Consider the following 26,433-nt stretch of genomic DNA (forward strand, 5'->3'; position numbering starts at 1 on the left):
GACGTAACGTGACGTGGCATGGCGTGGCTTGCGTCATCCCTCGGCGCCGTGGACGGGAGCCGTAAGTCATGGAGGTAGAGTTGCAGTCGCCGGTTCTCCTGAGCGCGCCCCTCGGGGTGCGGCGCGGGAAGCGCCGTCCGGGCCGCAGCCGGTGCCGCGGCGGAGGGCGGCCGTGCCTGCGCTGGGTGGCGCCTGCTGGACCCGTCCCGCCCCGCCCTCCTGCTTCTTGGCGCCGCCCAACCCCACGTCGTTCCTGGGGCTCGAGGTCCCGGCTGCAGTCCGCGAGGACGTGGTGTGGGGGCCGAGGGGACGCCTTGCGCGCGTGTGGAGGCTCTGTGGCCTCGACAGCCACGGCCCGGAGCTGTTCACCGGGGCCGGGTCGTGCACGCACAACGCGCCGTTGGTTATAGTTTTTGTTCTGACTGGCTTTCGCCCCAAGGGAAGTTTTCGCTAGGTGGTACCCTGAGCAGTGTGGGAAGTAAGTGTAGGAATACTCGCCTCTGGCTCACATTTGCAAGTCAGAATTACATTGGACATTTTTAGGCCATTTTGATAACGTAAAACTAAATCACAAGGGTCTCATTAACTGACCGTAGATCGGATTCAGTGGGGTTGCCTCAAAATAAGGATTTTACTTACATTCCTGCCTCGGGGAGTGCAATGTCAGTCATCTGTCAGCAGTTTTAGCACTAGCTGCTGCTCTCTGAGTACTGTGTGCCAGGTGCTTTTCAAGTATCATCTCTAAGTACTGCAGCCAGAGAAGGCGATAATATTTGCACCGCTTTACAGTTAAAAGCCTCGGGTATGTTAAGTAACGTTTTCAAGGCAAGAGGTAAAGAGTCTGAGAAAGGATTCAAACTCAGATCATTCTAGCTGTCAAGCACAGGCCGTTTGCACTACCCCATGCTGCTCTGGACAAGACACTGAAGTATCAAAAAGGGCGTGGGAGGTGCACACACATGTACATAAACATGCAGGGTTTCTGGCTTCTGGGGGGGGGACAGGCATGTTCCTGAGTGTAATACACAGGATGATGTATTTATTGTCATGAGTGACAGAGCATTGCAGCATCTAATGTTTGTTGATTTGAGGTTGGATTTTATTGTCCAACAGAGTATGGGCTTAAAAGTTAACCCAGAAGCCAACTTGTAGAATTGTATGTGTGTGGGTAGGGGTAGCATATAGCCATTCCTCAGATCTGAAGGTCTTGGAGACCCGGAGGGGTGTATTGCAGCTCAGGGTAGGAGGAGCCAATCATTCATGTAACTCGTATTTTTCATTTATTGTGTGCCAGGGTCTATGCTGTGTCCTGGGGTTACAGCATTGTATAAGGCGTGGTCTCTGTGCTCTAAGATCTTACTGTTTGGTTGAGTCTGAGGGACAACTGTGTCGATCCAGTGCCTACAACCAAAAGGAACCCTTTTTACAACTTCAGGTGCCAAATCCAGGGCCCATTCTGCTAGTGGAGTAGATGGGCTTTTGTGCAGAAATACCATTTCTGTCTGTCACCTGTCACTCCAGAACTACAGCTCATTCCTTTAGAGTTCGAATCCTTTTAAAAAATGCAAGGAGTCCCTTTTGATGTGAATGTGACCTTTTAGAGTTATATTTCTGTGTTAGTCCAGAGACAAACCACACTAGTTTTTGCACTAAGATAATTTGGTATAAAGAGTTAACTAGGTAAAAATTGTTAACTAGTTATCTGAAAGGATAAAAAGGGATCTCTGCAAGTAGTATGGTGGACACGGCAGCTGCGGGAAGCAGTCACTCCCCCTAGGACTGAGGGAGCTAAGGGAAGTGGTCGGAATTTTAGAGCTTAGAAACTTAGAGGAGGGCCCCTGCCTGGCTGAAACTCAGGGGTCTAAGGAGGAAACTGTGCTGCCCAGCTACGTGTAAGGGCCTGGCAAGTCTGGGAAACAGAGTTCTGAAGGGAAGGCACTGACGCATGGTGGTGTGTCTGTGGTGGGCATTCGGTGGTAAAGCTGGGCCTACAGGTGTCGAGAAGACTGCAGACTGAGTTCAGCTGCTGCTGCAGGGCGGTGCTCAAAGGAATAGGAAGCGCACAGGAAGCCCCAGGCTGCAGGCAGCGGGAGCAAGTCCCCTCTCCCCTGCCGTCCCGCAGTGCTCCTAGGGGTGTGCACCGACTGGCTGAGCAGGTGTCCCAGAGGACCACTGAACATTCCACACGAGTCTCTCGGGCAGCACCTCACCTGCTAGGGCCTGAAAGGATTGGTTGACAGTCAGGCCTGAGAGGGGGAAGTGAAGCCTTTGGGGACAGGAATAGCGGGCAGGATAACAGGGTGATGCTGACCGGGATGGAGGAACTTAAGCTGGCTGGCTTCCAACTCAGGGAGCTGCCAGGACTTACTGATGTTAGAACACAGAGACCCCTGAACTTGGTACATCACATAAAGACCCCAGGTCAGTTTTAGACCTAGAATGTGATCTCTTTGCAGCTTTATAAGATGAGCTTCATGTAATGTCAGGAAAATTATGAAAATTTGGTTTTATTTAATCCTTCATGGAAAAGCAGTGTGGTGTGCTGCTTTTTACACCATATAGGGAGTCAGAGTTATGGTTTTTGCTTCTCTTTTAACTCATTATGCTTGATTTTCTGTTTTCCCACTCCTCATTAAAAAATGCTTATTTTGATAACTTTGGGATAGCAAAAGAATGCTGAAAGGAATAAGGCACTATCCATAAAATATACTGAGCTTCTGTAAATTCTTAAATACTATGATTAATAAAGTAATTAAAAATCTTTAAGCATTTACTTGGAAATATTTGCATAAGTAATCTTTAGTTAACATTTAATCACAATGTTTTAATCATATAGTTCTCATGACATTCGGAAAGTGTATTAACGCAGTAGCTATACCTGAGTATATTCTATACTCAGAATAGACAGAATAGAATTTTCATGCGACTTAAATATATACTAAAATTAATTTTTACTTCATGTTAAACAGTGTTTTATGTTTTATATTTCAGATATTAATAGAGGATCCTATTACCACGTGTCTTTCTCCTTCAGTGTATGATACGATTTGTAACCTCGGGTTTGAAGCCAGAGAAAATTGCGATATCAGTAGTATTGTAACTCAAAATGGTGAAGTACGCTGGATGACAATTACAGACAGTGTGGTTTATACAGAATCAGGTTTGTACTTTCTCTGAAGCCCAAATGCCCGTCAATACTGTTGCATTTAAAATGTCTTGACCTGCAAGATTTCCCTCTCTGCTCATTGCTTTTTGGGTTAGGAGATGTTATAGTACAGCCTTAATTTGAAAGAGAAAAGGAATCGGTGTGGAAAGAGGGAACGAGGCAGAGAAGCATAGGAGAGTTAGGGGAAGCTGGGCTCTGAAAACCAGGTGTGAGGAGGAGGGGTCGGGAGGCAGTGAGGGCTGAGGGGCTCTCAGCTTACGGCCTGTGATCCAGGTGGAAGAGGGAAGAAGATAGAAGTCACAAGAATTAAGGGTGTAGAATGACCAGTGATATATACAATTATTTTAAATGTCTTCCAGGCATTCTTGTATGTCTTTTGAAGTAGGGATGTGGGATGGGAAAAATAATAATAATTGTAAAAATTATAAGGGAATGTGCTGTGGCCCAGCAATTCCGTCCAGGAACGTACAAGACAGGCCCAGTCACAGGTATGAACGTGTGTTTGTGCCAAGTTACTGCAGCATTTTGTAATAGAAAAGAAAGAAAGAAAGAAAGAAAAAAGACTGGAAATAGCCAAATGTCAAGCAGTAGTGGATTGATTAAATAAATTATGGGGAAAAAAAAAAAAATGCATGCAAGGGAATATTATGCAGTGGCGAAAAAGAGTGAGGAGGCCCATCTTTCTGATCCAGAAATCTCTCTGAGCTGTATGGCTGAGTGAAAAAATAGGAGGAGCACATACATGTATTATTTGCTTGTGTATGTATAAATATTTCTAAATACACCCAAGGAATTTATAACAGTAGCTGCTATAGGAAGGAGAACTGGTGGCAGGAGGGAGACTTTCACCGTTTTATGTTTTTTGGTCGTGAACCATGTGAATGTTCAACCAAAACTTATCAAAACAACAAAACCAAAAATTCATATTCTAAATACGTTCCAAAATAATAATAATAATTATTAATAATGTCATTGGAAATCTCATAGTCTAATAATGTTACATTAAAAAGTCAAGTTAAAATATTATATATAACAACATGAAGCTGATTTTGTACAAACTTATATACAGATAAAGAGATTGAAAAAATGAAAAAATATTTGAACCTTTATTTTTCAAACTCGCTAATGAGAGTTTTTCTTTTATAAGCAGATAAACACTATGTAACTTATTTTCAACAACATGAGTATCTTTATTGTAAGTCCAATTATAAACTGGTTGCCAACTTTATGGAAATTTCGTAATTAAAGCCCTTTTTCTTTGATGATTTAGGCATTTGCATCACACGATGTGGAGCTGTGGTACTAACTTGCTTTCTTATCCTTGAAGCCCAGGGTCTGGATTACGGGGGAAGCGTGAGGCTGCTGGGCCCTGTGTGCCAGGCTGTCCACTTACATCTGTCGTCTCTGACCAAGGGGCAATTTGAGACGCGATATTCATCGGGGTTCCAGTGGACAGGTGTTCCAGAGGTTCGGCTTTTTAACAACCTTTAGAAATAAAAGACTTCAGATTCCACTTAGAGGTCCTTAGTACTTGCTGATTTTAAAGGGGTCTCCTCCATCCTCTGGGCCCTCAGCTGTAAGAAGGCTTGAGTGTTGCAAGGCAAAGTTGGAGCTGTTGGCAAAGCCCGCAGAGCCTGAGCTGAGACATCCTTTGACCAAAGGAAGTTTTTGGATGCAGTGTCAGGATTGGGGTTTAGGGACGTGGGTTGGTGCATGGGTGCTGGTCCTGGGACAGAGAAAAATGGACAGCTCCAGAAAAAAAGAAAGACCTTACAGACTGGTAGTAAGGTGTTCTTGAGACGGTGGGACCTGGAGACCGGAGGTGGGGATGCTTGGCTTGTTGAGGGCGAATAGAAGGGAGGAGGAATTGCTTGGGGCCCAAACCTTGTTTTGGATGGCTTGATGGTTGGTTTGGTGGTTGGTTCAAACCAACCATTTCACTTGGAACATTAAATTATTACAGTAGAGCAGTAACTATAAAAGAGTCTAATTCTAAAATACTTTGGATTTCCTAATGGAGGGTCAAGGGTGTTCCCTTTTCCCTGTGTAGTAGCTCCCTTAAGTGGCAGGCTGAGCTGCCTTATGTTTACCTATTTTTAAGAACTAATCAAAATGGGAAATAAGATTAGGTCAAAATATTTGACCTTTCAATTTACAGTTACGCCAGATGTATTGCTTTTAATAAACATTTAAGTAAATAAAGAACTTTCCAAAAACTCCTTGGATATTGAACGTCTAACGAGTTAAACATCTCTCTGATTCTTTGGATATTGTTATATAGAAAATGTTTACCTATACCAAAAAAGTCATTAAAATATGCCAATTGAAATCATCAGAGGTTTGAACTTCATTAATAGAACTGTGCCTTTGAGAAATAATACTTACTGAACACGAATTCTAACATATGTCTTATTCTAAACAGTTATTTCCTGAAATGTTTGATGCCTTGGGAAGTCTTCAATCTCTTGCTATTTCTCTTAGCTTAATGAAGCTGACATCATGTCTGGAGCGAGCCCTGGGTGACGTAAGTGTGAAGACTCTTTCGTTGTTGGTCCAGTAAAGTATCAGAAAGAACATTAACCTGTTTTGCAGTTTAGCTCAGATTTCTTGATTTTAAGTATTGTTTTCCTATACAATCACTTAGCATAGATTTTTTAGATATTTTTCTTTTTGAATGATTATGAGATCAAAAACGTCAGTGTCTTCGGTACTTTTGTCCTCTCATTTGTACAGATACTTGCTTTATGGGCGATGTTTTTGTTAACATCATCTGACTCATAATACGATTGTTACACAATATTTGTTTTAATTTTAGGTGTATTTACTGATTAGGAAGGAATGCCCCTTTCTTTTAAGAGATCTGATTGCATCTGAGGAGCTCTCTCAAGTCTTTGGGCAGTCTGTGGTAAGCTTGTTTGCCTAAACCTGATGGAGTAGACACAGCGCAAAACAGTCGATGTTAGCTGTACTTCTGTTCTTCAAAAACTGATGCTCTGGGCTTCCCTGGTGGTGCAGTGGTTGGCAGTCCACCTGCCGATGCAGGGGACACGGATTCGTGCCCTGGTCCGGGAAGATCCCACATGCCGCGGAGCAGCTGGGCCCGTGAGCCATGGCCGCTGAGCCTGCGCGTCCGGAGCCTGTGCTTCGCAACGGGAGAGGCCACAACAGTGAGAGGCCCACGTACCGCAAAAAAAAAAAAAAATTGATGCTCTGTTAGGAAAAAATTAATTTCAGTGATTCAAGCATATTTTCCTTTCCCACATCCCCTTTCCAGCCAAAAGACACACCTCCCTCTTGTCCTGAGTGTTAATGTGGTTTGATAATAGCCTCTGGTGTGATGACTGCTGGTGTGAGGGCCTCAGGTCTAAGAGCCTCAGGTGTAGTAGTAACCTTTGATGTGATGACCTCTGGTGGGATAGCCTGTGATATAATAACCTCTGGGGGGCCAGGCAAATGAGCAATTTGAAGTCTTTTGATCCACTAATTATGTATTAATTATAATGCTAATTCTGCAAGTTATAGATTATAATACTTATTCTAGAATAAAATTTTAACCCTTTAAAGAGTGATATTATAGTTTTATTATTAAAAAGATCAATATTTTTAACATCCGAGAAATTACACCTTTTGCAGCTGTTCAAACTTACCGTGGAAAAAAAATTTAGATGCCAATTAAAAAACATGCAGAGCTATGTACGTTCCCAAACCTTCTAGAGGCCACATGATCAAGATCGTTTAAGACCAGTGAATAACCTTCAGGCAACTGAATAAGGCTGGGCTGAGGTGAAGGGGGAAGCCAGGGTAGTGCCAAGCCGGGAGGACACTACAAACAAGACATTAAGAAATCCGTTGTCAGTAGAGCTTTCCCACTCTTACGGTGGTGGTTCCTTACCCCTTGTCAGCTTAAGGATTGTTTTCTTTGGTGGAGGGTGTGGAGGGAAATACAGACTGCTTGGTGTCATGCTGAATTCTTAAGTTCCGTCGTTTTCTTCTGCTCTTTATTTTCTGCCTGTGTTGTGCAGTGAGCCTTTTGCCTACCTGCAGCCCTTTTAGCTCCCAGATAATTTTCCTAGTTGATTCGCATATATATTTCTGATTGCCCAGGTGGTATGAACAATTAATTTAAAATAATACTAAATTTAAAACAATATTAAATTCTTAATATTATAGTCATTAACATTTAATTAAGGTAATAGTAAAGTATTTAAAATTAGTGTAGAGCCAAGACTTCCCAGAATAGCGTCGAAGGACCGGCTGTCAAGCTTTTTGACATTGAGTTGAAACCCCTCTTTATAAACGTCCTGCCCTTTGAGGGAAATCCAGAATGCATCTGTTTCCTCTTCCCAGCGAGTCTTTAAGTTGTATGAAGACAGCTTCAGTCCTCTCCTGAGTCTCCTGGAGGCTCAGCTCTTCTTTCATGTGACGTGGGGTTGAGTTCTTTTAGTCTCTGAATGGCTTCTGTTTTTCTGAATCTCCTAAGGTGTGGTGCTCCAGACCCAGAGGTAGCCCATGGAAAGGTATAGTTATTGCAGTCTGATAAGCAGGGTCCTTGTATTGGGAGGGTCTTTGCTTTGTAGATGGAGGGACAGAGCAGGTGAACGGTGAGCTTCAAGTCAGAGAAGAGGCTGGCGCCTCTTGGTCTGGCTCTTCGTCACTGCCTTCTGTATTTTATCACGAGCACGCGCTGTTTACTGTGGAGTTTCTGTTTATCACTTTCTGTTTTGTTTTATCTAGATACTGGCCATGTTGATGTATGGTATGAAAGCAGTGTAGCCTGGGTGGCATCTCATCCCTCTTTGTGGCTTTGTGGCCTCTGAAACCTTGGTCTCACCTCTCCTTGCTTATATTTTTCTCTTCTGCATAGTGGGAATAATAGTACTTTCCTCAGAGGTTGTCCTGAGGGTGAGTGAGTAACAAATAAACACAAAATGTGTCTGACATGTTGAATGCTCAGCAAGTGTTGGTCTATTATTATTGTTATCATTACTATATACCGTTGGTTCCATTAATTCCAAGAAGAGAGCTCACATAATCCCAGTGTTGTATTGGTTTACTCAGTGACCCGGTGATCTGCCCCCTCACTACCTAGATGGACGTGCTCAAGGTCTTCGTGGGCTCTCCGCGTGGACTCAACCTTCGCAACGTTCTGTGGCACGGCTTCGCGGCACCTCAGGAGATTCCTCCAAAGTAAGATGCTGGGGGAGGGATTCTCTCTCTTTTTTGATATACTTAAGAGTTTGTTTTATTTTGAATTTCACATCAAGGAAAGATGTATTTTGAGAAGAATGAGAGTTTGGGGACAAGATTTTGAAGATAAAACTGAATGTTAGTGGCAGAGTGACTGGCGTGATAGGGTTACGATTTCGCTGACTTGCGCCCCAGAAGCTCAGGTGGTGACGGGCACAGCACCCTGGTGCGTGGGAGGCCCGAGGTTCAAGCTCACAGGTTTCTGAAATGTCGCTGGTCCTCCCGACCACTGCACAGCCCCATCCCCACAGCCCGTGGAGTTTCCTGTGATTTAATGCTGTTTTATTTTCTTAATTTTAAACTTCTTGTTTTTGAAAGTAGAGCTTTTTGTATGTGTGCTGAGTTCATTTCTCTAATGGATCTCTGTGGTATTTCCCACTAGATACTGTTCAATGATGATATTGCTGACAGCAGGATTGGGTCAACTACTAAAGGGTTACCTTCAACAAACTAAGTTCACATTGGCACATCGACCTTTCATAACTCTTACAAGCTTAGAGGATTTGATCGTTTTCCCTGGTAAGTACCACATGCCACATTTTTCCTGAATATATCTCTGTAAAGATATTTATAGAGTTATTAAATAGCATTGAGACTTGAACTCTGTAGGTGGAACAGTTATTCTCCAGGGGCAAGATGCCTTTGAAAGTTTCACGAAGAACCTCTTAAATTTGGCCACATCAACCCTTACCTCTTCCCACAGTGCCCCCGGGGTTATCTGAGGGCCATGGCTACGTGACTCAACGTTAATGATAAAGTTAGTTCATCGTGCAGATATGTTGGCATACAGATGGCTTTGGACCAGTTTGTAACGCACTTTCCCTTCTCCTTTTAGCTCTCGTGTCTTCGTACTCATAATCCTTATGCCAAAAGTACCACTAGCATAAATGTTCTCCTATATCATCTTTTGTTTTCTTTTCATGAGAAAGCCATTTACCAAATTAGTGGGGTTGGGGGACACAGGACTTTGAAAGAGCAGTTAAACCATGTGTTTGCTCCAGGCTCATTCTTTTCCACTTTGGCTGAAGTGTTGTGTCTGTATTTGCTGATGTTAATCCTGGAGGGAACAGTACGGATCATCTTGGTCCCGGCAGCCTTAGCCTTTTTGTATCACGGATCCTTCTGGTAGTCAGGTGACTGGCAATAATGTATATAGTCTTTTTTTTTTTTTTTTTTTTTTTTTGCGGTACGTGGGCCTCTCCCTGTTGTGGCCTCTCCCATTGTGGAGCACAGGCTCCGGACACACAGGCCCAGCCACTCCGCGGCATGTGGGATCTTCCCGGACCGGGGCACAAACCCGCGTCCCCTGCATCGGCAGGCGGACTCTCAACCACTGCACCACCAGGGAAGCCCAATGTATATATTCTTTAAGACTTTATTTTTGTAGAGCAGTTCTGAGTTTACAGCAACATCAAGAGGGAGGTGCGGAGATTTCCCATCCACACCCCCCTCGCCCGCCCCCCGCACAGCTTCCCCCATTATCAACACCTCCCACCAGAGGGTACATTTTTTACCAAGGATAAACCCACATTGACAAGTCATCATCACCTTAAGTCCATAGTTTACCTTTGGGGTCACACTTGGTTCCTGTATCTTCTGAAGATATTTTTAATTTTCTTGGTCAGTGTGGTCAGCTTGTTGACCCTGAACTCCTCTACTCAAAGTTGTTGTAGCTTAAAGAGATGTAATTGCCCACGTTCCCTTTTTCCAAGGGTGCCTGTGGTCACCTGCAACCCTGGCGCTAGTTCAGGTGGTCTCACGCTTAGGTGGCATGCTGCCCAGGGCCCACAGTTTATTTTCCTGAAGAGGTCGGCTCAGTGGCATCACTCCCTAAGTGTGTTTACACCTTTTTTTTCAGTTGATTAGTGTGGTTGTGCTTAAAAATATTTGCTATTTTTACAGATGTTACTTATGAGGTACTTTCAGTATTAGAAGAAGTGATGAAGAAATCCACTTTTATACTAAAAATCATGTTGCCATATTGGGAAGTTGCATTACTCAACTTCAAGTCTCACAGGTACCTGAAGTGTGGCATTACATAGTGGTCATTGGCAGCTTGGAGGCTAGGCCTTCTAAAAACCCTAACCTTTCTGCTTTGTTGCTATTGGAGTTGGAGCAGGTAGGAGCGGGACTGACTCAAGGGCAGACCCGAGCATAGAATACCTTCATATAATTAACTAAAAGGCATCTTGTAACTGTGTTTTAAACATTATTTTTTGTACTGTTTTTGTACAATTAATAAAGACAATTATTTTTTATTTAACTAATGAATTTATTTTTATTTAAAAATTAAAAAAAATTTGGGCTGCATTGTGCAGCTTGTGGGATCTCAGTTCCCCCATCAGGGATTGAACCCGAGCCACAGCAAGCAGTGAAAGCCCGGAACCCTGGCCCCTAGGCCCCCAGGGAGCTCCCTGATGATCAGTTTTCAGAAAAAACTTATTAATAGTTTTTTGAGTTCTTACTGTGACTGAAACATAGTGTCCAATGTTAGAGAATCATGAGAGAAAGAAGATGACAGTTTGTCTCTATGTTCCCTGGGGAGCAAGCCCAGGAGTGGAAGCATCAGGAGGTCAGTGGTCTTTACTTCCTTTCAAGTTACCTTATCCTGATATGCACATTTGATTGGATACCTTGAGAACCCACTGAAATCCTGGTTTCTGAGTATTTTTTAGAAGTGAAGAAATAAGTTTAGCAGATCTTTGATGACACTTTATTCTACTGCAGCTGCTAAAAGTGTTTCATCATACATTAAGACACTGGAAAATAGTTTTACAGTCACTAGTCTAATGAGACTTTGATTCTGTTTTTGTTTCTCATATTAGCGAGTAATGTCACTCCTCCTTGCTTTGGACACATATTGGTAGTATCTGGAATACAGCACCCTTATTATGGTGTTGGTGCCAGTGTTTACTTTGAAAACATGAAGTTTTGCTTATTTCCTTCAATTTCACAGGTTTGCTGACTGTGCCATATTGTTATTGGTGCAACTAGAGACTGGACTTAGGAAAGTTTTTGCCACAGTTAACAAATGTCCAAAGAGACTTCTGACTGCTGAGGTACACTGCTTTAAATGGTTGATGGTGACTGTTGTTGCTGTGTTGACATTTTTCCATGCCTAATTAAAAGCTTTTAATATCATATTTTTGCTTATTGTTAAATGAATTTTTTAGCTAAGAACTTTCTTTGGAAGGCCTGACTGTCATTTTTTGTGGCTTCCTATTGTGATTTTATATGTTATATATTTATTTTATTTGTGATTGTCTTTGAGGGTTCTGTCATATTTCCAGGTAGTCTTTTAAACCTAATGGTGTCATCAGATGCGTTGATGCTTGTGTTTCCTCTGTAGGCATATTTACTGGTACTATTGTAACCCCATGAGGTGGGCCGTGGGTGGTCTACAGCATGCCCTTCTCGAAGGATACTGCTTCCTTTTGGCCAGAACTGCCAGGGAGGCTTAGCAATGTCTCTGGGTGGCCACGGGCCTAGTTAGCTATGGGAGAATCCATTAGGTAGGGGAAAGGAAGAATATATATTATGGGACAAACAGCAGCATCTACCATACTTGGGATTCTTGTTTCTTTCACTAGTTCAGCTTCCTCTTTGTGGCCCTTTATATAGGCATTCCTCAGAATTCTGTTCTCAACCCTGTACTCTCTTTATATTTATTCCTTGGGAGACCTCACATAATACCATGCCTTAAGCTGTTACCTGTGTGGGAGCAACACCAATTAGTAAATACTTTGAAACTAATAAAAATGAAAGCACAACATGGCAGAAGTTGTTGATGCAGCTAAAGCAGTGCCAAGAGGGCAATTTATAGCATTAAGTTCCAGCAGTCTCCAAGGCATTGTCTCTAACTCACGGTTCTTTGATCTCCTGAGTTAGGTTTACACCTGTTCGTTGAATATCTTCATATGAGTTTTCCCCAGCATCTCAAATTTACTTTATTTCAGAAGAGCAAATTTTTTCTTCCACAAATTTGTTCTCTGGTATTCCTTATTATCCTTATTCTCTGAATTGCTCTGCACCAAGCTTTAGCACCATCTTATGCTCTGCCTGCACTCCATTCTCTTCATGGACTTGCCCTGCCGATCAGTTCTACCCCTGATTTGTCTTGTGGTCCTTCAGTGCTGAGGTCTCACCTGGCTCCCCATCACGCTCACCTGGTAACTCATCTTCCACAAGTCTTCATGATTCTCCTTCTCTAATCCATTCTCACACTGCCACTAATTGTTTTCTAAACTCACGAGTATTCCTGTGTCTTTTGTGGTTTCCTCTGCTTAGAAACCTTCCATGGCTCCCAGCGCCTGCCTGCAAGGCTCACGCTTCTGCACGGCTTGTAAGGATGTCAGAGTCTGGCCTCAGCCTTTCTCCAGTTTGTTTTCCCTCTGATTCCCAGCATAATTTAAGCTCCTCGCCAGTTCCTGAACATGCGTGTCTTCCTCTCACTTTGCCCACTGTCCCCTGCCTGACCACTCCCGGCCACAGTGGTGACCTCCCAGAGCCACATCTACTTGGATCTAACAGCTGCTTTTCTCTGCGTTCTCTTTCTGTCTTATCTTGAGGCAGTTCTGCTTTGCCTTATGTGCATTTTTGTAGAGCTCTCTGGTGTAGGCCCCTTTGGAGTGGGTCATCCATATATGTCCGCTGGTGCCCACACCCGGTGCCTTTGATGTAGGCTCTGCCCAGTCCAGTGTTGTGGAGTGAAGCCTGGGTCTTCCAGCAGAAATAGAGCCCCAGTTGTCACAGCTCTCACTCGAGTGCTCTTACAGTTGACTTCATGGTAACCTGACCAGTCACTGCACGGCTCTGTGATGCTATGAATTTGGTTATTTAGTTGTCATTTCACTGCACAAATAAATAGTGTGACTGTTTCTACAGAGGCTGTAGTTTATCGAAGAATATCTTAAATCTTATCCCAGGCTTTTATCCAGAATAAACATAGCATCAATTTATTTACACAGCAATACATACATGAAAATTATGAAGTGCTGTGCAAATGCCGTAATTATTTACTGAATACTTGTTATGGCACAAGGTCTCTTTAGAATCAATGCAGGATATGAAGATGAGCAAAGACCTAGGGACTTCTAGAAGCTTGTGTGTATTAGGGGTGAGAGATAAGACATTTATACCAACTCCATAAAATAAGGTAGAAGTTGGGCATTCCCTGGCAGTCCAGTGGTTAGGACTACGCAATTTCTCTGCCATGGCCCAGCTTCGATCCCTGGTCAGGCAACTAAGATCCCGCAGGCTGCACGGCGTCGCAGAAAAAAAAAAGGTAGAAGTTAATTCACATCGTTTATGGAGATGAATGAAAAGTTCAGCTTTTTTGAGGAAGTAGTGGGGATATTTAGTAGGCAATTGAATATTTAGAATAGAGCTTGGAAAAAATTTTAGGGTCAGCAATACATGGGCTTTAGAGTCATCTGCACAGTAATAAATGTTCAGGAGTATTTGATAGTATTAAAATGAAAATATGTTAATAAGCATTAATAAGTTTAACACATTTCTTGAGCACCTGAATGTAAAATCCTACTGAATTCCCCAGCAGCCTTTGAGATGGGCATTCCTCACTTACACTTCTGCAGAGAAAGCTGAGCATGGAGGTGCTCAGGGTCTCACTTGTAGGAGGTGTGGAGTTGGGATCAGAGTGCTGAGGCAGCCTGGCCCCGAGCCGTGTCTATAAAGTCTGGGCTAATTATACCAAGAAGCATGAAAAACAAAGGCTATTTGTTGGAGAAGATATTCAGTTGTGCTCACTTGCACACAAATACCAGCCATCAGTAGAAGCGCTCTGTGTGAGTAGTGATTTGTGAAGTTGTGGCATCGTAAGTGTTAGAGGTATCTGAAAGATGTTAAAAAAAACAAAGCGGGAAAAAATGCTTGGAGAGTAAAATATTTAAGTATGCTAGTCAAGTGTGTGCTTTAAAAGCCCAGTTTGTATGAAGAAATTGAACAGCCATTTTACCCTTAATTTGCAAAATAAAAATGCTATTTTCTTATCAAGTCCTTAAACTCAATTATACACTTTAAATTCAAATCTATAAGATCATAAAGACCCGTTAGCTGAGATATGCTGATTTAGATCAGACCTCTGGAAATCTGGACTATGATACTTCTGACTTTTTTTGTCATTTCTGTCTAGTATTTATTACTGCTTTCACTCAGGCCTGATTCTCAAATATTGGCATTAACCTAAAATGGAGAGCTAATGATTGAAGTCACAAATAAGCCAGATGCTTTCTGTCTGTGATCAGTAGTCCATGAACAATAAAAAAACATTTCTCAACAGAAAAGAAAAAAAAAAAAAAGAAGTATCTGAGCTACAGTCCTTGTTAGAGCAGTATCCTAACATGGCTAGACTGCCAGGGTTGCTGTATTTTCATGTCTTTTATATTGTGTTTATGTTGTCAATGACATTCTTCCCAAAGTGTTGCTAGATAAAGATTTATTTACACAAAAGGAGGTTTCATATTTGTGGCCCTGTGCTAGAATTTTTTCCTGCTTGAATAGTGTCACACTACTTGTATTTTGCTTTAATTATTTCTTTTATTTCCTTTTCTGAAGTCAACAGCTCTTTATACTACCTTTGATGAGGTAAGTAAACTTATAAGGTATTTTGAAACAAATAAAACATTATATTCTTTTAAAATTAAAATTAAAGATCAGCCATAAATCATATGCTTACAGGAAAATGTTGATAGTCATATAAGCAAAAAGAAAAAGAAAAAGGTGATGATAGTGTTGAATATAGTTTTCAGACTAATTGAGACCCAGTCTTATTAACCTAGCTTCTGAAGTTATGGAAAGGCCATAGCATACATATATACATATATACACACGTATATACATGTACACATACACAGTGTTTGCAGATACACATAAACACAATATACACGTATACCTGTATACACACACTACACATAAACACACAAATACACATATACATATATATGCACATAAATGCACACAGACATATACATGAATACACATATACACACCTACATACATGTAAATATACATAAACACATACACACAATTAAGAATACATATATATATCTTCCTAAAGTCATTGTATTGGTTGAGAAAACCTTTTCGGAACAGGTGGTTGCTATGTTCTTAAGACTGTCCTTATTTCATTTAATCTGCTTTGGACTTACACAGCATGTCATACCAAATGTACAATATCTTTTGACACTGAAAGTTCTGTATATGTACCAGTTAATCAACTTACTTCTTTTTGGTGTTTTAGATATTGGCAAAACACTTGAATGATGGTAAAATCAATCAACTTCCTCTTTTCCTTGGAGAGCCTGCAATGGTAAAGTATTAGGCATTTACGATCTAACATCCTTGTATTTATGGATATGATTAGCACTTCTCAAAAATGATGTTAATTTTGGCTTGTGACGTGCCCATAAAAAGTGCTTCTGAAGCATTCCCATGCCTGAACTTCATTGTCTGTGCAACTGTCATTCGCTGGCTCTGAGCCCAGCTCAGGTACTGTGCTTCATGCTTTTGTTTAAATGTCCTTCTCCTAAGGCCTGATGACTTAGCTGACCTGATTCTGAGCAATATTTGAATTTGTGGGTTTTGTATTGCGCTGGTAGCAGGGACTGCATTTGCTTCGTGAATGACAGCAAAGTCAGATGCGACTAGTAAGACAGAGTGTTGGATGAGAGAAGGTAGTTATTTAGAGCCATTTTCTATTTATCACAGTTTTGTATTTTATGAAGTTATTGCAGTGACTACTTCGGACTGTAAATAGAATTTTCATATTTTCTCCTTTTAACTGGGAGTTAGCAACCTAGGTTCCAGTTCCGGCTGTGTGACACTAGTCAGATTCCATACGCTCTCTGGGCGTCCTTTCTGCCATCAGGAAATTAGGATGATTGAAGTAGTTTGTCTAATTCTGTTTGCCCATCAGCAATTTGCCTGGGTCAGCAAATTGGGTTTTCTGACTTATTTTCCTCTATGTTGTGGAAGAGTCCTTGGATTTTTGCCATTAAGAAAGAAGCAGTGTCTTCATAGGGCTTCAGAAGTAAACGAGTGATGTGAGAAAGGACATGTAAGAAGGAGAGCCATGAGGGAAAAGAAAAATGGTGTTGTCCGTGCAGGAGCACAGCAGTGGATTCTTTTATTGATAGGAAAGTTAGCTTCCAAATGTGGTCAACCCAGTTCTCGTTTTTCACGAGGGTGAGAATGAGAAAGGGTACTTTTACTAAGCACTGGAGCCATGCAAGCAGTTTTGCAGCCCTGGTGGTGAGTTCTACAAACTTCTTAGGTTCTTATCAATCAGCCAAGGAGCAGGTACAGAAACAGGGCTCCCCAGGTTATCCTACCTGAGGAGCAGGCTGTACAGTTAGAGACAGCAGGGTGCCTCAGGGGAGTCCTGCCTGAGGGGTGGGGTGCAGTTACAGACAGCAGGGTGCCCTCAGGGGAGTCCTGCCTGAGGCTGTGGAGTGCAGTTACAGAGGACGGGGTTTCCTCAGGGCCATCCTGAGCTAGTGGGGTGCAGTCCTGCCTGAGGTAGTCGAGTGCAGTGATAAAGCCAAGAGATCCAGGGACTATCGTAACTTGATACTTTTCTGTTGCGTGACCTTGAATGACTTTCTTTTTCAGTCTAACTTTTCTGTAATGAACATTGCTGCTCCTCAGATGTTTTGGGCTTGCCCTTTCTGGGCCTTCGGACTTTCCTTCTTTCTGCTGAGAATACTAACCAAATATTTTCTGTGTCCTTTTTTTGATAGGAATTTCTCTGGGATTTCCTGAACCATCAGGAAGGTCCCCGTCTAAGAGATCGTTTAAGCCACGGGGAAATCAGTTTACCTGAATTTCCGAAAGAAGCAGCCAATCAGTTGCTTGCATTTTCCTTTGTACTTTTACTCAGATTTATTGACGAAGATCTATTATCAGTGTTTAAGGTAATGTGTAGGAAAGAAAATTAATTAAATTCACGGTCATTAAGTTATGAAGGAATGTAGTTTATTTTCAGATGTAATTATATTTTAATCATCTTTTAATTTATGTGAGTACAGTGTACCTCCATCTGAACATGTGTGCATGTGTACAGGCATTGTCTATAACAAATAAATCAATATTACTTGATCTCACCAAGAATAATTCAGCCTATTTCCTAAGCATACATTTGCTTGTGTTTTTAACAGTGATGGGATATTGCAAACCAGAGAACAAAGTATAAAACAGGATTAACTAAATAAATTGGAAAAATTTACAGAGGACTATTAAATGAGAGAGTAGAATATTTGCATTTGTCAATAAACTAATTCTTTTATATATTAAAAGAAATAGGTTAGATTGTTAGTTATATTTTAATCTTTTTTTCAGACTGTACATGTAACAATTATGGGAAAATTTGTTTCAAAATTCCAACAGGATAGAAAAATTAATACAAAAAGTGAAAGTTCTCAGGAATCCCTTCTCCCAGAGGTGACTGCTGTCAGTAGCTGAGTGTCTCTGCTTCCACATCTTTCCATGAGCCTGCAGTGCGGGTTCCAAAGCAGGACATACTCTGTTTTATAACTAGCATTTCATTAACAGTTTATTTTTGGCAACTTTGTTCTACCTTACTCTGTCTCAGCTGCTTGATACCCCATCTTATCAATGTGTCATTATTTGTCTAAGCTGTCCTTCATTGATGGGTGATTTAGAATTTTCTCTGCTGTGGAAAATGTCTAACTATGATGCTGAAATTCTTTTGTGAACTTCCTGTTAACATCTTTGCTCTGTTTTATTCAGTTTCATTTTCCTCATTGGTTTATTAGCCTTATTTGCCATTTTCAGAGTATGTGTTGCTTGTTACCAGTCTTTAGGTTTTGATGTTTTTTCTCTCTGACTTATGCATTTGAAGTCCTTAAAAGACCCTTTGCTTTCCAAAATTATAAATGTAATATGTTTTCCTGTATAGTTTTATAGCTTTTTACATCTATTGATCATTTACATCTATTGATTTACATCTGTTGATGTAAATTTACATCATTTACATCTATTGATTTACATCTATTGATGCAGCTGGAATTTATTTCAGCTGGGAGTAAGTTAGAGAATCTAGCTGTACTTTTTTTCTTTTTTTAACAAATTGCTTGCAAGTTGGCCAAACGCCATTTAGAGAATAAATATCTCTATACTGTGTGCACTGGACTCTCTTTGCCTGTCTTTAATAAGCTTCATGGTACGGTTTGATATCTGAGAGATTACTTTCCCGCCCCTCTTCTTCTTCAGAATTGTCCTGCCTCTTCTCTAATTGTTATTATTCCAGTGAACCTGTGTAGTTAAACACAAAGCCCAAGCCCAACCAACCAGCCCACAGGAATGGGCTCCTGATGGATTAATGTGGGGGTAATTGACATTTTTGCAAGATTGCACATTGTTCCCTGACACAGGCCAGTCCCCACTCTTCACTCTCCACGTTCAATCCTCTACCTCAAGCTGGTGCCCCAGATCTGCATCCCCCCTCCTCTGCCACCCCCACTGCTCCCCTGAGCCCCTGGGAGGGGTGTGGCCCCCATGTGTCCCCACTGTGCTCTGAGGCCCTCCTGAGGTTCCTGTCTCAGGGGAGAAGCCGTGTGTGCTGTGGTGGCTGCCGGCTCGTCACTGACTTCAGGTGTGAGTCCTGGCGACCCCGCCGGACGTTCACCACACAGTGAGGGCTGGTTTCTCTCTGTTCCGTGTAGCACCCATGTAGGTATCTGCATGAGTGAAAGTTGAGTGCATCTCTTCTCCAAGTAACGACTAACTATATGAGTTGTTTTGTGCTATTGAGAGTTCTGGGTAGTTACTGCTTATACGTAGGAAAGCTCTTGACTTTTGTGTATTAAATTTGTCCACTCTCAGCTCACTGACTAGGTAATAGTCTGCCACCTTGGGTTTTCCAGTTATACAGATGCGTCAGCTGTAAATAATGTTATATTTACTCTTTTAAAAATGTATGTTTGGCAATTGAGTGTTTATAGTATGTAATCCTCTTTTAGTTATATTGATTTTTAATGTTTAAATTCTTATGTCCTAGTTTTTTAGGAGAATCTCTTACATTTTCCAATTGTTTGGCATCTTTTTTTCTCCCATTTATTTCTTGTTTTGCTGCATTGTGGACAGAGTGGCCTTTGTAATTTATCATTGTTAATCAGCCTCATTTAAAAATTTTGTTGGTTATGGTTTGACTACTATGTTAGACCTTTTTTTTTTTTTTTTTTTGCGGTACGCGGGCCTCTCACTGTTGGCGGCCTCTCCCGTTGTGGAGCACAAGCTCTGGACGCACAGGCTCAGTGGCCATGGCTCGCGGGCCCAGCCGCTCCACAGCATGCAGGATCTTCCCGGACCCGGGCACAAACCCGTGTCCCCTGCATCGGCAGGTGGACTCTCAACCACTGCGCCACCAGGGAAGCCTTGTTAGACCTATTTTATTGAAGAGTTTTGCTTTCTTTTAGCTGAGAGAATTATGTGAAGGAAGCTGATTGGAAATTGGGACTCTTAAATGACCTAAGATGCAATAGAAGAAAAGTAGGAGCCTGACCAGAAGTTGTAGTAACAATTATCTGTTTTCTCTAAAGCAGGAAAAAGCAGCAGTGAGAGCATTGGTGAGCATTGCAGAAGCCTATGGCGCTCGCTGCCATCCAGTTTCTCAGCTTAAAAAGCAGGTGTGTGGGGAGGGGCGTGTGCAGGTCAGTTGTTGCAGAGATTTGAGAGGTACAGGCCGGCCTTGTCCAGCCGGGCTGCAAGTCCGCAGAGCTGGCTTTGTAGCCTGCGTTCACCTTGGACACATGGCCTTGGCCAAGCCACTGTGTCTTTCTAAGGTCCAGCAGTTCGGGTTGTGGTGGGGTTTGTGTCCTCGGCGTTCTTGGTACTTGATGGGTGGCTGAGTGCTGGTAACCCGGGATCGGTCACAGCTGTTGCTTTTCGTGGTGAGGGACGCCAGCTTTATGAGGCCAGCCTTTGTTAACCTGTAAGGTAAACAAGCAGGCAACAAACTTTCTTAAGCATTTCTACCAGGAAGTTACAATTTGGCGAGTAGCCTAGAGACTTTATTTTCTGTATGGTAGGCGGTACGAGGGGGCAAAAATGGGGTCGTCTCCAAGAATATAATAATCATGATAGTTGCTAACTGAGAAATTCTAAAAGGAAGCTGTAAAATCAGCACAGAATGGATTGGGGAGATTTGCGGTGGCGCCGGGGAGAAGCCGAGCCTGGAGAAGACAGGTCCTGAGTAGCATCAGGCAGGAGGGGGTTATCAGCAGCTGTGCAGGAGCAGAACCCAGCGGCGCTCTGTCCTTGCTGTTTGCGGGAAGGAATCAGCCTGAGTTCCTCTGTCAGCGGGTCCTGTTTGCGATGGCGCGTCAGGCTGCTCTGGTACCTTTATCCACTCGCATCGCACTGTCTGCCCATAGTGATTCCGAGCTTCCAGAACAAAAGCCGTTAGAAGGAGGACCCAGAAGCATTCAGGGAGGGAGGCTTCAGCAAAGGAGGGAAGGTTCTGGAAGGAAGAGAAGCTTCGGGGGGCCAGCCTTCCTGCTCCTTGGCTGCTGCTTCCAGGTCCCTGGTCAACGCCCCTTCCTTTCCCCACAGTGGGCGTTCTGCACCTTCACCTTTTCCGTGGCCTCGTACTCCTGCCGCATGTGATTTAGTCACCTTTTATTCTGCAGCCAATCTTGCATCCTGTTCTTTCTAAGTCCGCTGCTCGGGATATCAGCTGTGTAACAAAGTACCTCATTTGGTGCATCAACAACAACCACTTAATTTGCTTGTGCTTTTGTGGGTCATAAATTTGGGACGGACTCTGCCGGACAGGAGCCCATCTGAGAAGTGGAAGTCTGTGCTGGGTGCTCGGCCAGCTGCACCCGAGCAGAGGTGGGGACGAGGGGAGGGGCCCGTCTCCGACCTGCTTCTCCCTGTGTTCTCATGGCCACGGCCATTCGCCACGGCTGGCCCCAACCAGGGGCGGGGACACGGACCAACTCTCATCAGGAGGCGTCAGAAGAATTTTGGACACTTCCTTGGAATCCCATATTTCACCTACCTTCCTTTACCTGATTTGATTGAGCAACAGACCCATCACCTAGTTTTAAAGTGTGGCATCTGAAACAATTTTACAGATATGTCTTTTCTTGGAAGTGATGACAACATCTGTAACAACTTAAAAACATGTTTTCTAGAACATTATTTAAAAATCTTGAAAAGCAGTTGTACATTGTCCTGTCAGGTGCTGAGCTGTGAGAGGAGCATCGGAGTTTGGCCTCTGCTGCCTTTGCCTGAAGGATCCGAAAGGGAGGCTCAGCGGTGAGTGCCCCCCAAGTCACACAGGCCTCGCGGGGGTCCGAGAATGTCAGCCTCTGAACGATTTTTTTTTCTCTGGCAAGCCTGTTGGGAGACAGATCCCAAGGAGGGGTTGCTAGGTCTTGGTGACTGGAGGGCCAAGACTGGGGGTTCAGGGCCCGGTCGTGGGGGAACCGTTTGCAGAGACCAAGGGCACAGGGACGAGAGGCAGGCCTTGTGGGGAGGAGGGTGGCATCTGGCAGAAATGGCTAGTGGACGGTGTGACAGCGGGTCTGAAGCTCAGGAGAGGAGTGGGCGTGGACACACTGCAGAGTCAGCTCGAGGGAGGACTCTCGAGGGTCACAGGGCATCTTCTGACAGCAGGTGCATCGCCCACAGTGTGTGTGTCGTTTCTTTTTACCTCTCCCTCTGATGGTGGCTTTTTCATTGTATTTTTGGGGAAAGCGAGTTGCAGATTGAGTGCTTTGCTCAGCGAACCACTGAAATAAATATTATTCTGCATCTTGCTCATTGTCATGTATCTTTAAATGTTTTCTGTTTTTCAGATCAGAAGGTAATTCTGAAATAAATGCCTGCCACTCTTTAATCACAGAAATCGTGGCTGAGCTGTGTCACCACGTGCCCGAGACGCACCGCGTTCCTCACGCCTCGGAGCACCTTCGTCCTGAGGAGTAAGTCCAGGGTGTCCTGGGGGAAGTATTTTGGGGTCGCCGACCTCGCAGTTTTCTGTGTTTGAAGTCTTACACGTTGAAGGTAGTGTTAGAATCCCACTGTGTCCCAGGAGGAATTGTTAGATAAGCCCTGATGGTGCGTGCGTTGGTCTGTCTGACGGATGTTACAACACACGATCTGTTCTCACCATCGACACCCGCCCAGTGTAACGATTGCAGCAGGAAACCGAGACCGCGTTGGAGGCCGCGGCAGGTGTGCAGGCCGCGGAGGACTGGTGACCATAGGCCCTCGGGACTCTCACTCTGCCCTGCAGGTGGCCCCAGCTGCTCCGTGAGCTCTGCAGCATCCCTGTCCGGACCCTGTTCTGCCCCAGAGCCGTCCTGGAGGTGCTGGCCGTGCTCCGGAAGATCGGCGCCCACTGCTGCCGCGTGTGTGGCCAGGTGGCCGCCTGCGCGGAGCTGAGGCGCCGGCAGTGGGAGGACAGGAGCCTGCGCTCCCGGCAGCGGCGGAACTACCTGCGCCTGGTTCACAGGTGCGTGGCTCGCGGGTCTCGTTTAGAGGAGCCCTGCTGGGCAGCTCTTACCTCAGGGTACACTTCTACCCCTGACTTCAGAGAAATACTTATTTTCAGGAGAAGTTACATATGTGTCACTTAAAAATACCATTTATAATTTTGGGATATGGGTTCTACGGACCCGGATTTAAAATACGACAGCAGATTTACCTGGGGATGCCAGCATTGTGTATTTTAGAATGTGCTACATCCTCATGAAATTACCATTTTGGACAAATTCCTAGAATTTCTGGGTTGAATGGTATCTGCGTTTATAAAGCTTTTAGTAAGTATTCCTTTGCTTTCGGAAGGTTACATACAGTTTACACCCTTACCGGCAGTTTATGAGGTGATGCTGTTACATCACACATCCTTCCCCAAAACAGGATATATTTTAAAATTCCTCCCGGGAAGACTGGAGTCTGACTTTAACTGGAATTTGGTCCCAGAGATGTTGAACCCATTCTCATGTTTAAGCCATTTGTGTTTCTCCTCTTGGGAGAGTCCTTTGCTGAACGCTGACTTGTAAGGAAGGAGCTGCCACTGGGCAAAGGGACTGGGTGCCGAGCCGGTGGAGCCTGGTCCTCAGAGCAGGCAGGGCGCCTGCGGGCTCAGAACCAGGCGAGGAGCTCAGGCCCAAGGTTGAGGGGCATCCCACACAGCCTGCAGGGGCCAGGGCTCACGGCCACTGGGATAACGGCTGTCCACACAAGAGTGTTCTTTTGAGAAGTTTGAATTTAAGGACTTTTGAAAGAAGGATTGGTTAGGTGAAACATTTTTCTCCTTATAAAGGCGATAAATACTTACGTTTATTAACTTTTACTTTATTTTTAGTATTAAGCTTCTGTTTCCTATGCTTTATCTGATTTTATTGCTGATTGCACTGGAATTGGTCAACATTCATGTGGTTCTTGGGAAAAATACTTCGGAATATCAGCAGTATCTAAGGTCAGTGCCCTCACGTACGGGAGACGCAGCTGTGTTTTGCTAATTCTGAATCATGTTCACTCCTGTTGGTTATTTTCTTGGTGATTTTTTCAACCCCACAGTCTGGTCCTGAACTGTTCTTCTCTGTGGACTTCAGTGCAAATTTGTGAGCCTTTAAAACTGACATGTTTCAGAAAATTTAATGTGATTTACATGGGAATGATTTCGGAATTCCTCCCCCTGGTGTAAGAATAACGTCCAGACAGTGTTATCGGGAGGAAGCTGGAGAGGCTGCCACCGTCTCAGGCAGCTGTGTGGATGCCTGGGGCCAGGTCACGGCTCAAAACCGTGGACTGTCTCTGCCGCGGGTCTGCCCCGGGTACTGTAGGGTGGTGCCCTCCACCCACTAGATGCCAGTAGCCCCCAGTTGTGATGACTAAAAACGGCTCAGATGTTGCCACAGTCCTCTGGGGGCAAAATCACCCTAAGTGAAAGCTACGCCTCTAGACAAAGGGTCTGTGGATTTTCATCGTATTATTCTTTTAACTGCTCCCTAAGTTTGAAAATTTCAAAAATTCATAGTTGGAGAAAATTTTAGGCTACTTGGGAACCTTTGAGGAGAACTTGGAAAATGTGAAAATAGCGCTTCCTCCCATCAGTCAGAGGTAATTCCCCTGTGAACTTTCTGACGAATTATCTTTCAGGAAAAGCCTTTCAACAGCAATAGCTGCTCCAGGTGGGACGTATCTCCTTTGAAGGGGTGGCCCCTCTCTCCGTCGGGTGAGGCTGGTCATCAGGGTGGGAACAGGAGGCACAGCCCCCGAGGTCCTGTGTCCTGTGGGTTTATTACGCATAAGTGTGGTCCAGACGGCCTCTAAGGTCCTTTCTGGAACCGAGTCCCATCAGCTAAGAACATCCGTCATATGTGGATTTGGGAGAGAAAGATGGCGAGTATGTGAGCTGTGTGGAGTCTAGGTGTCCATCCCCTCCAGTGACACTCTAGTTCGGCATTCTTCTCCTTCATCCAATTTGTATTCTCTCATTTCTGTTTTGAATGTATTTTTTTCTTGAATCCTCAGACAAAAATTAACTACAGAACTTTAGTTGTAATTTCAAAATGAAGGGGATACATTTAAATCATTATTGCATTTTACAAGGGCATAGATAAAGAAATTAATTTCTTTCTTTTAAACAGGTTCTTAAAGTCCGTCTTGCAGTACACAGAGAACCTGGCGGCTTACACCAGCCAAGACAAGAACAAGTGGGATGAAGCTGTCAATCTCACACAGGTGGCCTTGTTGAAAATTTGGACTTTTAGTGAGAAGAAACAAATGTTAATACATTTAGCCAAGAAATCCACGAGTAAAGTAGTCTAATAAGTCAGGATGCTTTGGGATCTATCAGAAAACCCGACCTGAGCAGACTTTACAGCATGTGAGTTGAAAATCCAAAGGCAGGGTGGATTCCAGGTACTGCCTGATCAGGGCACAAGGTCCATTGCTCTGCAGTTTCCTGACTTGCTTTTCCCAAGTTGTTGGTGTGAACCTCAGGCTGAATCCTTGGGAACCAAATGGCCGTAGCAGTTTTGGGCCTCATCTCCCAATGCATACTGTCCAGAGGAGAGATTTTTCTCACCCAGCTCTCACCCAGGAATGGGCGGCTTCATCTTACTGGCCACAGGCCTAATCTTGAAACGATGGCTGTGGCCAAGACCCTGCCCTGCACTCACCAGTCAGGCTAGGTGGACGTCTACTCCTGGACTGGCCACTGGGGAGTAGAGGGAGGCTTGGGCTGGTCACCCTTGTCCCTGGAGCTGAGAGTGAGGTTGATATGGTTCAGATCTCGAGGGAGAGGGTTGGGGAGGAACAGCTCCTGGAAGGCGCTGGGCAGCACGCCTAACGGTCTGCACGTCCCCAGGTTTCCAGGTCTGGCGGGTTTAGTGCAGGAACCAGGAGGGCGGAGGAGTGTGGGCCAGGGCTGCAGCCAGAAGAGCCGGGTCAGCCCTCGCAGGAGGCCCTGGGTGGCCACTGCAGGAAGCTCCTCGTCCGCTTCGGTGGCAGCAGCAAGGCTGTGTTTCTCCAGGAACCCCTGCAGGGCTGCCCCCAACCCCAGTCTGTGTGTGCTCGGCTGCACCCACCTGCCGTGATGCATAGCCTCCAGCCTTGCTGGCAGGTCTGGCCTCCCAGGAAGGACTTTCCACAGCCTGTTCTGGCTTCTCAGCTGTCAGAGATGAGCGTGGAGGCCGCCGTTGGGGAGGTAGGGCCGTGTGACAACAGCCATCCGTGTTCCATCTGTCGCTTCACCAGCCCAGTACTTGCAACCCCCTTATAAAGTGAAATTGTGGGTAAAGACAGTGAAACCTGCTTCTGCCTGATGTGATGCCAGACGCCCACGTCGAGTGTCCACCTCTGGAGAGGTGCTCCTGTGGTCGGTCACGGCCTCCTGGGTGTGGGCTTGAAGGCTTAACCACTCCTAACCCTCCTGGTGTTGGCGCTGGAACGGGCAAGGGGGAAAATGGACTGATCTGTACTCTCACCAGCCAGTGCAGGATCTGCAGAGCCCCGTGGCCACT

The 26,433-nt window shown here is 44.2% G+C and overlaps 1 protein-coding gene across 12 annotated transcripts; it reads left to right on the forward strand.

Annotated features, from left to right (window-relative positions):
* Positions 1–2: 2 nt before the first annotated feature.
* ERMARD (ER membrane associated RNA degradation) lies at positions 3–26,220 on the forward strand. 12 transcript variants are annotated; one of them, XM_033836606.2, is made up of 18 exons: positions 3–74; positions 2,992–3,160; positions 4,494–4,633; positions 5,589–5,690; positions 5,982–6,071; positions 8,256–8,353; positions 8,796–8,932; positions 10,316–10,430; positions 11,370–11,472; positions 14,987–15,016; positions 15,672–15,740; positions 17,170–17,343; positions 19,990–20,076; positions 21,636–21,712; positions 22,255–22,380; positions 22,695–22,913; positions 23,769–23,882; positions 25,057–26,220. In XM_033836606.2, exons 1-18 carry the CDS (start codon positions 69–71, stop codon positions 25,235–25,237), a joined length of 2,037 nt encoding a protein of 678 aa, XP_033692497.1. In that variant the 5' UTR covers positions 3–68; the 3' UTR covers positions 25,238–26,220. The 12 variants fall into 12 exon arrangements, with proteins under 12 accessions (XP_033692497.1, XP_019807224.2, XP_019807228.2 ...); XM_019951668.3 differs by lacking the exon at positions 3–74 and adding an exon at positions 122–478; XM_073789845.1 differs by lacking the exon at positions 3–74 and having other exon boundaries at positions 122–3,160.
* Positions 26,221–26,433: the final 213 nt, after the last annotated feature.

This window comes from Tursiops truncatus, chromosome 12 (genome assembly GCF_011762595.2).
Source record: "Tursiops truncatus isolate mTurTru1 chromosome 12, mTurTru1.mat.Y, whole genome shotgun sequence".
Classification (NCBI taxonomy): Eukaryota; Metazoa; Chordata; class Mammalia; order Artiodactyla; family Delphinidae; genus Tursiops; species Tursiops truncatus.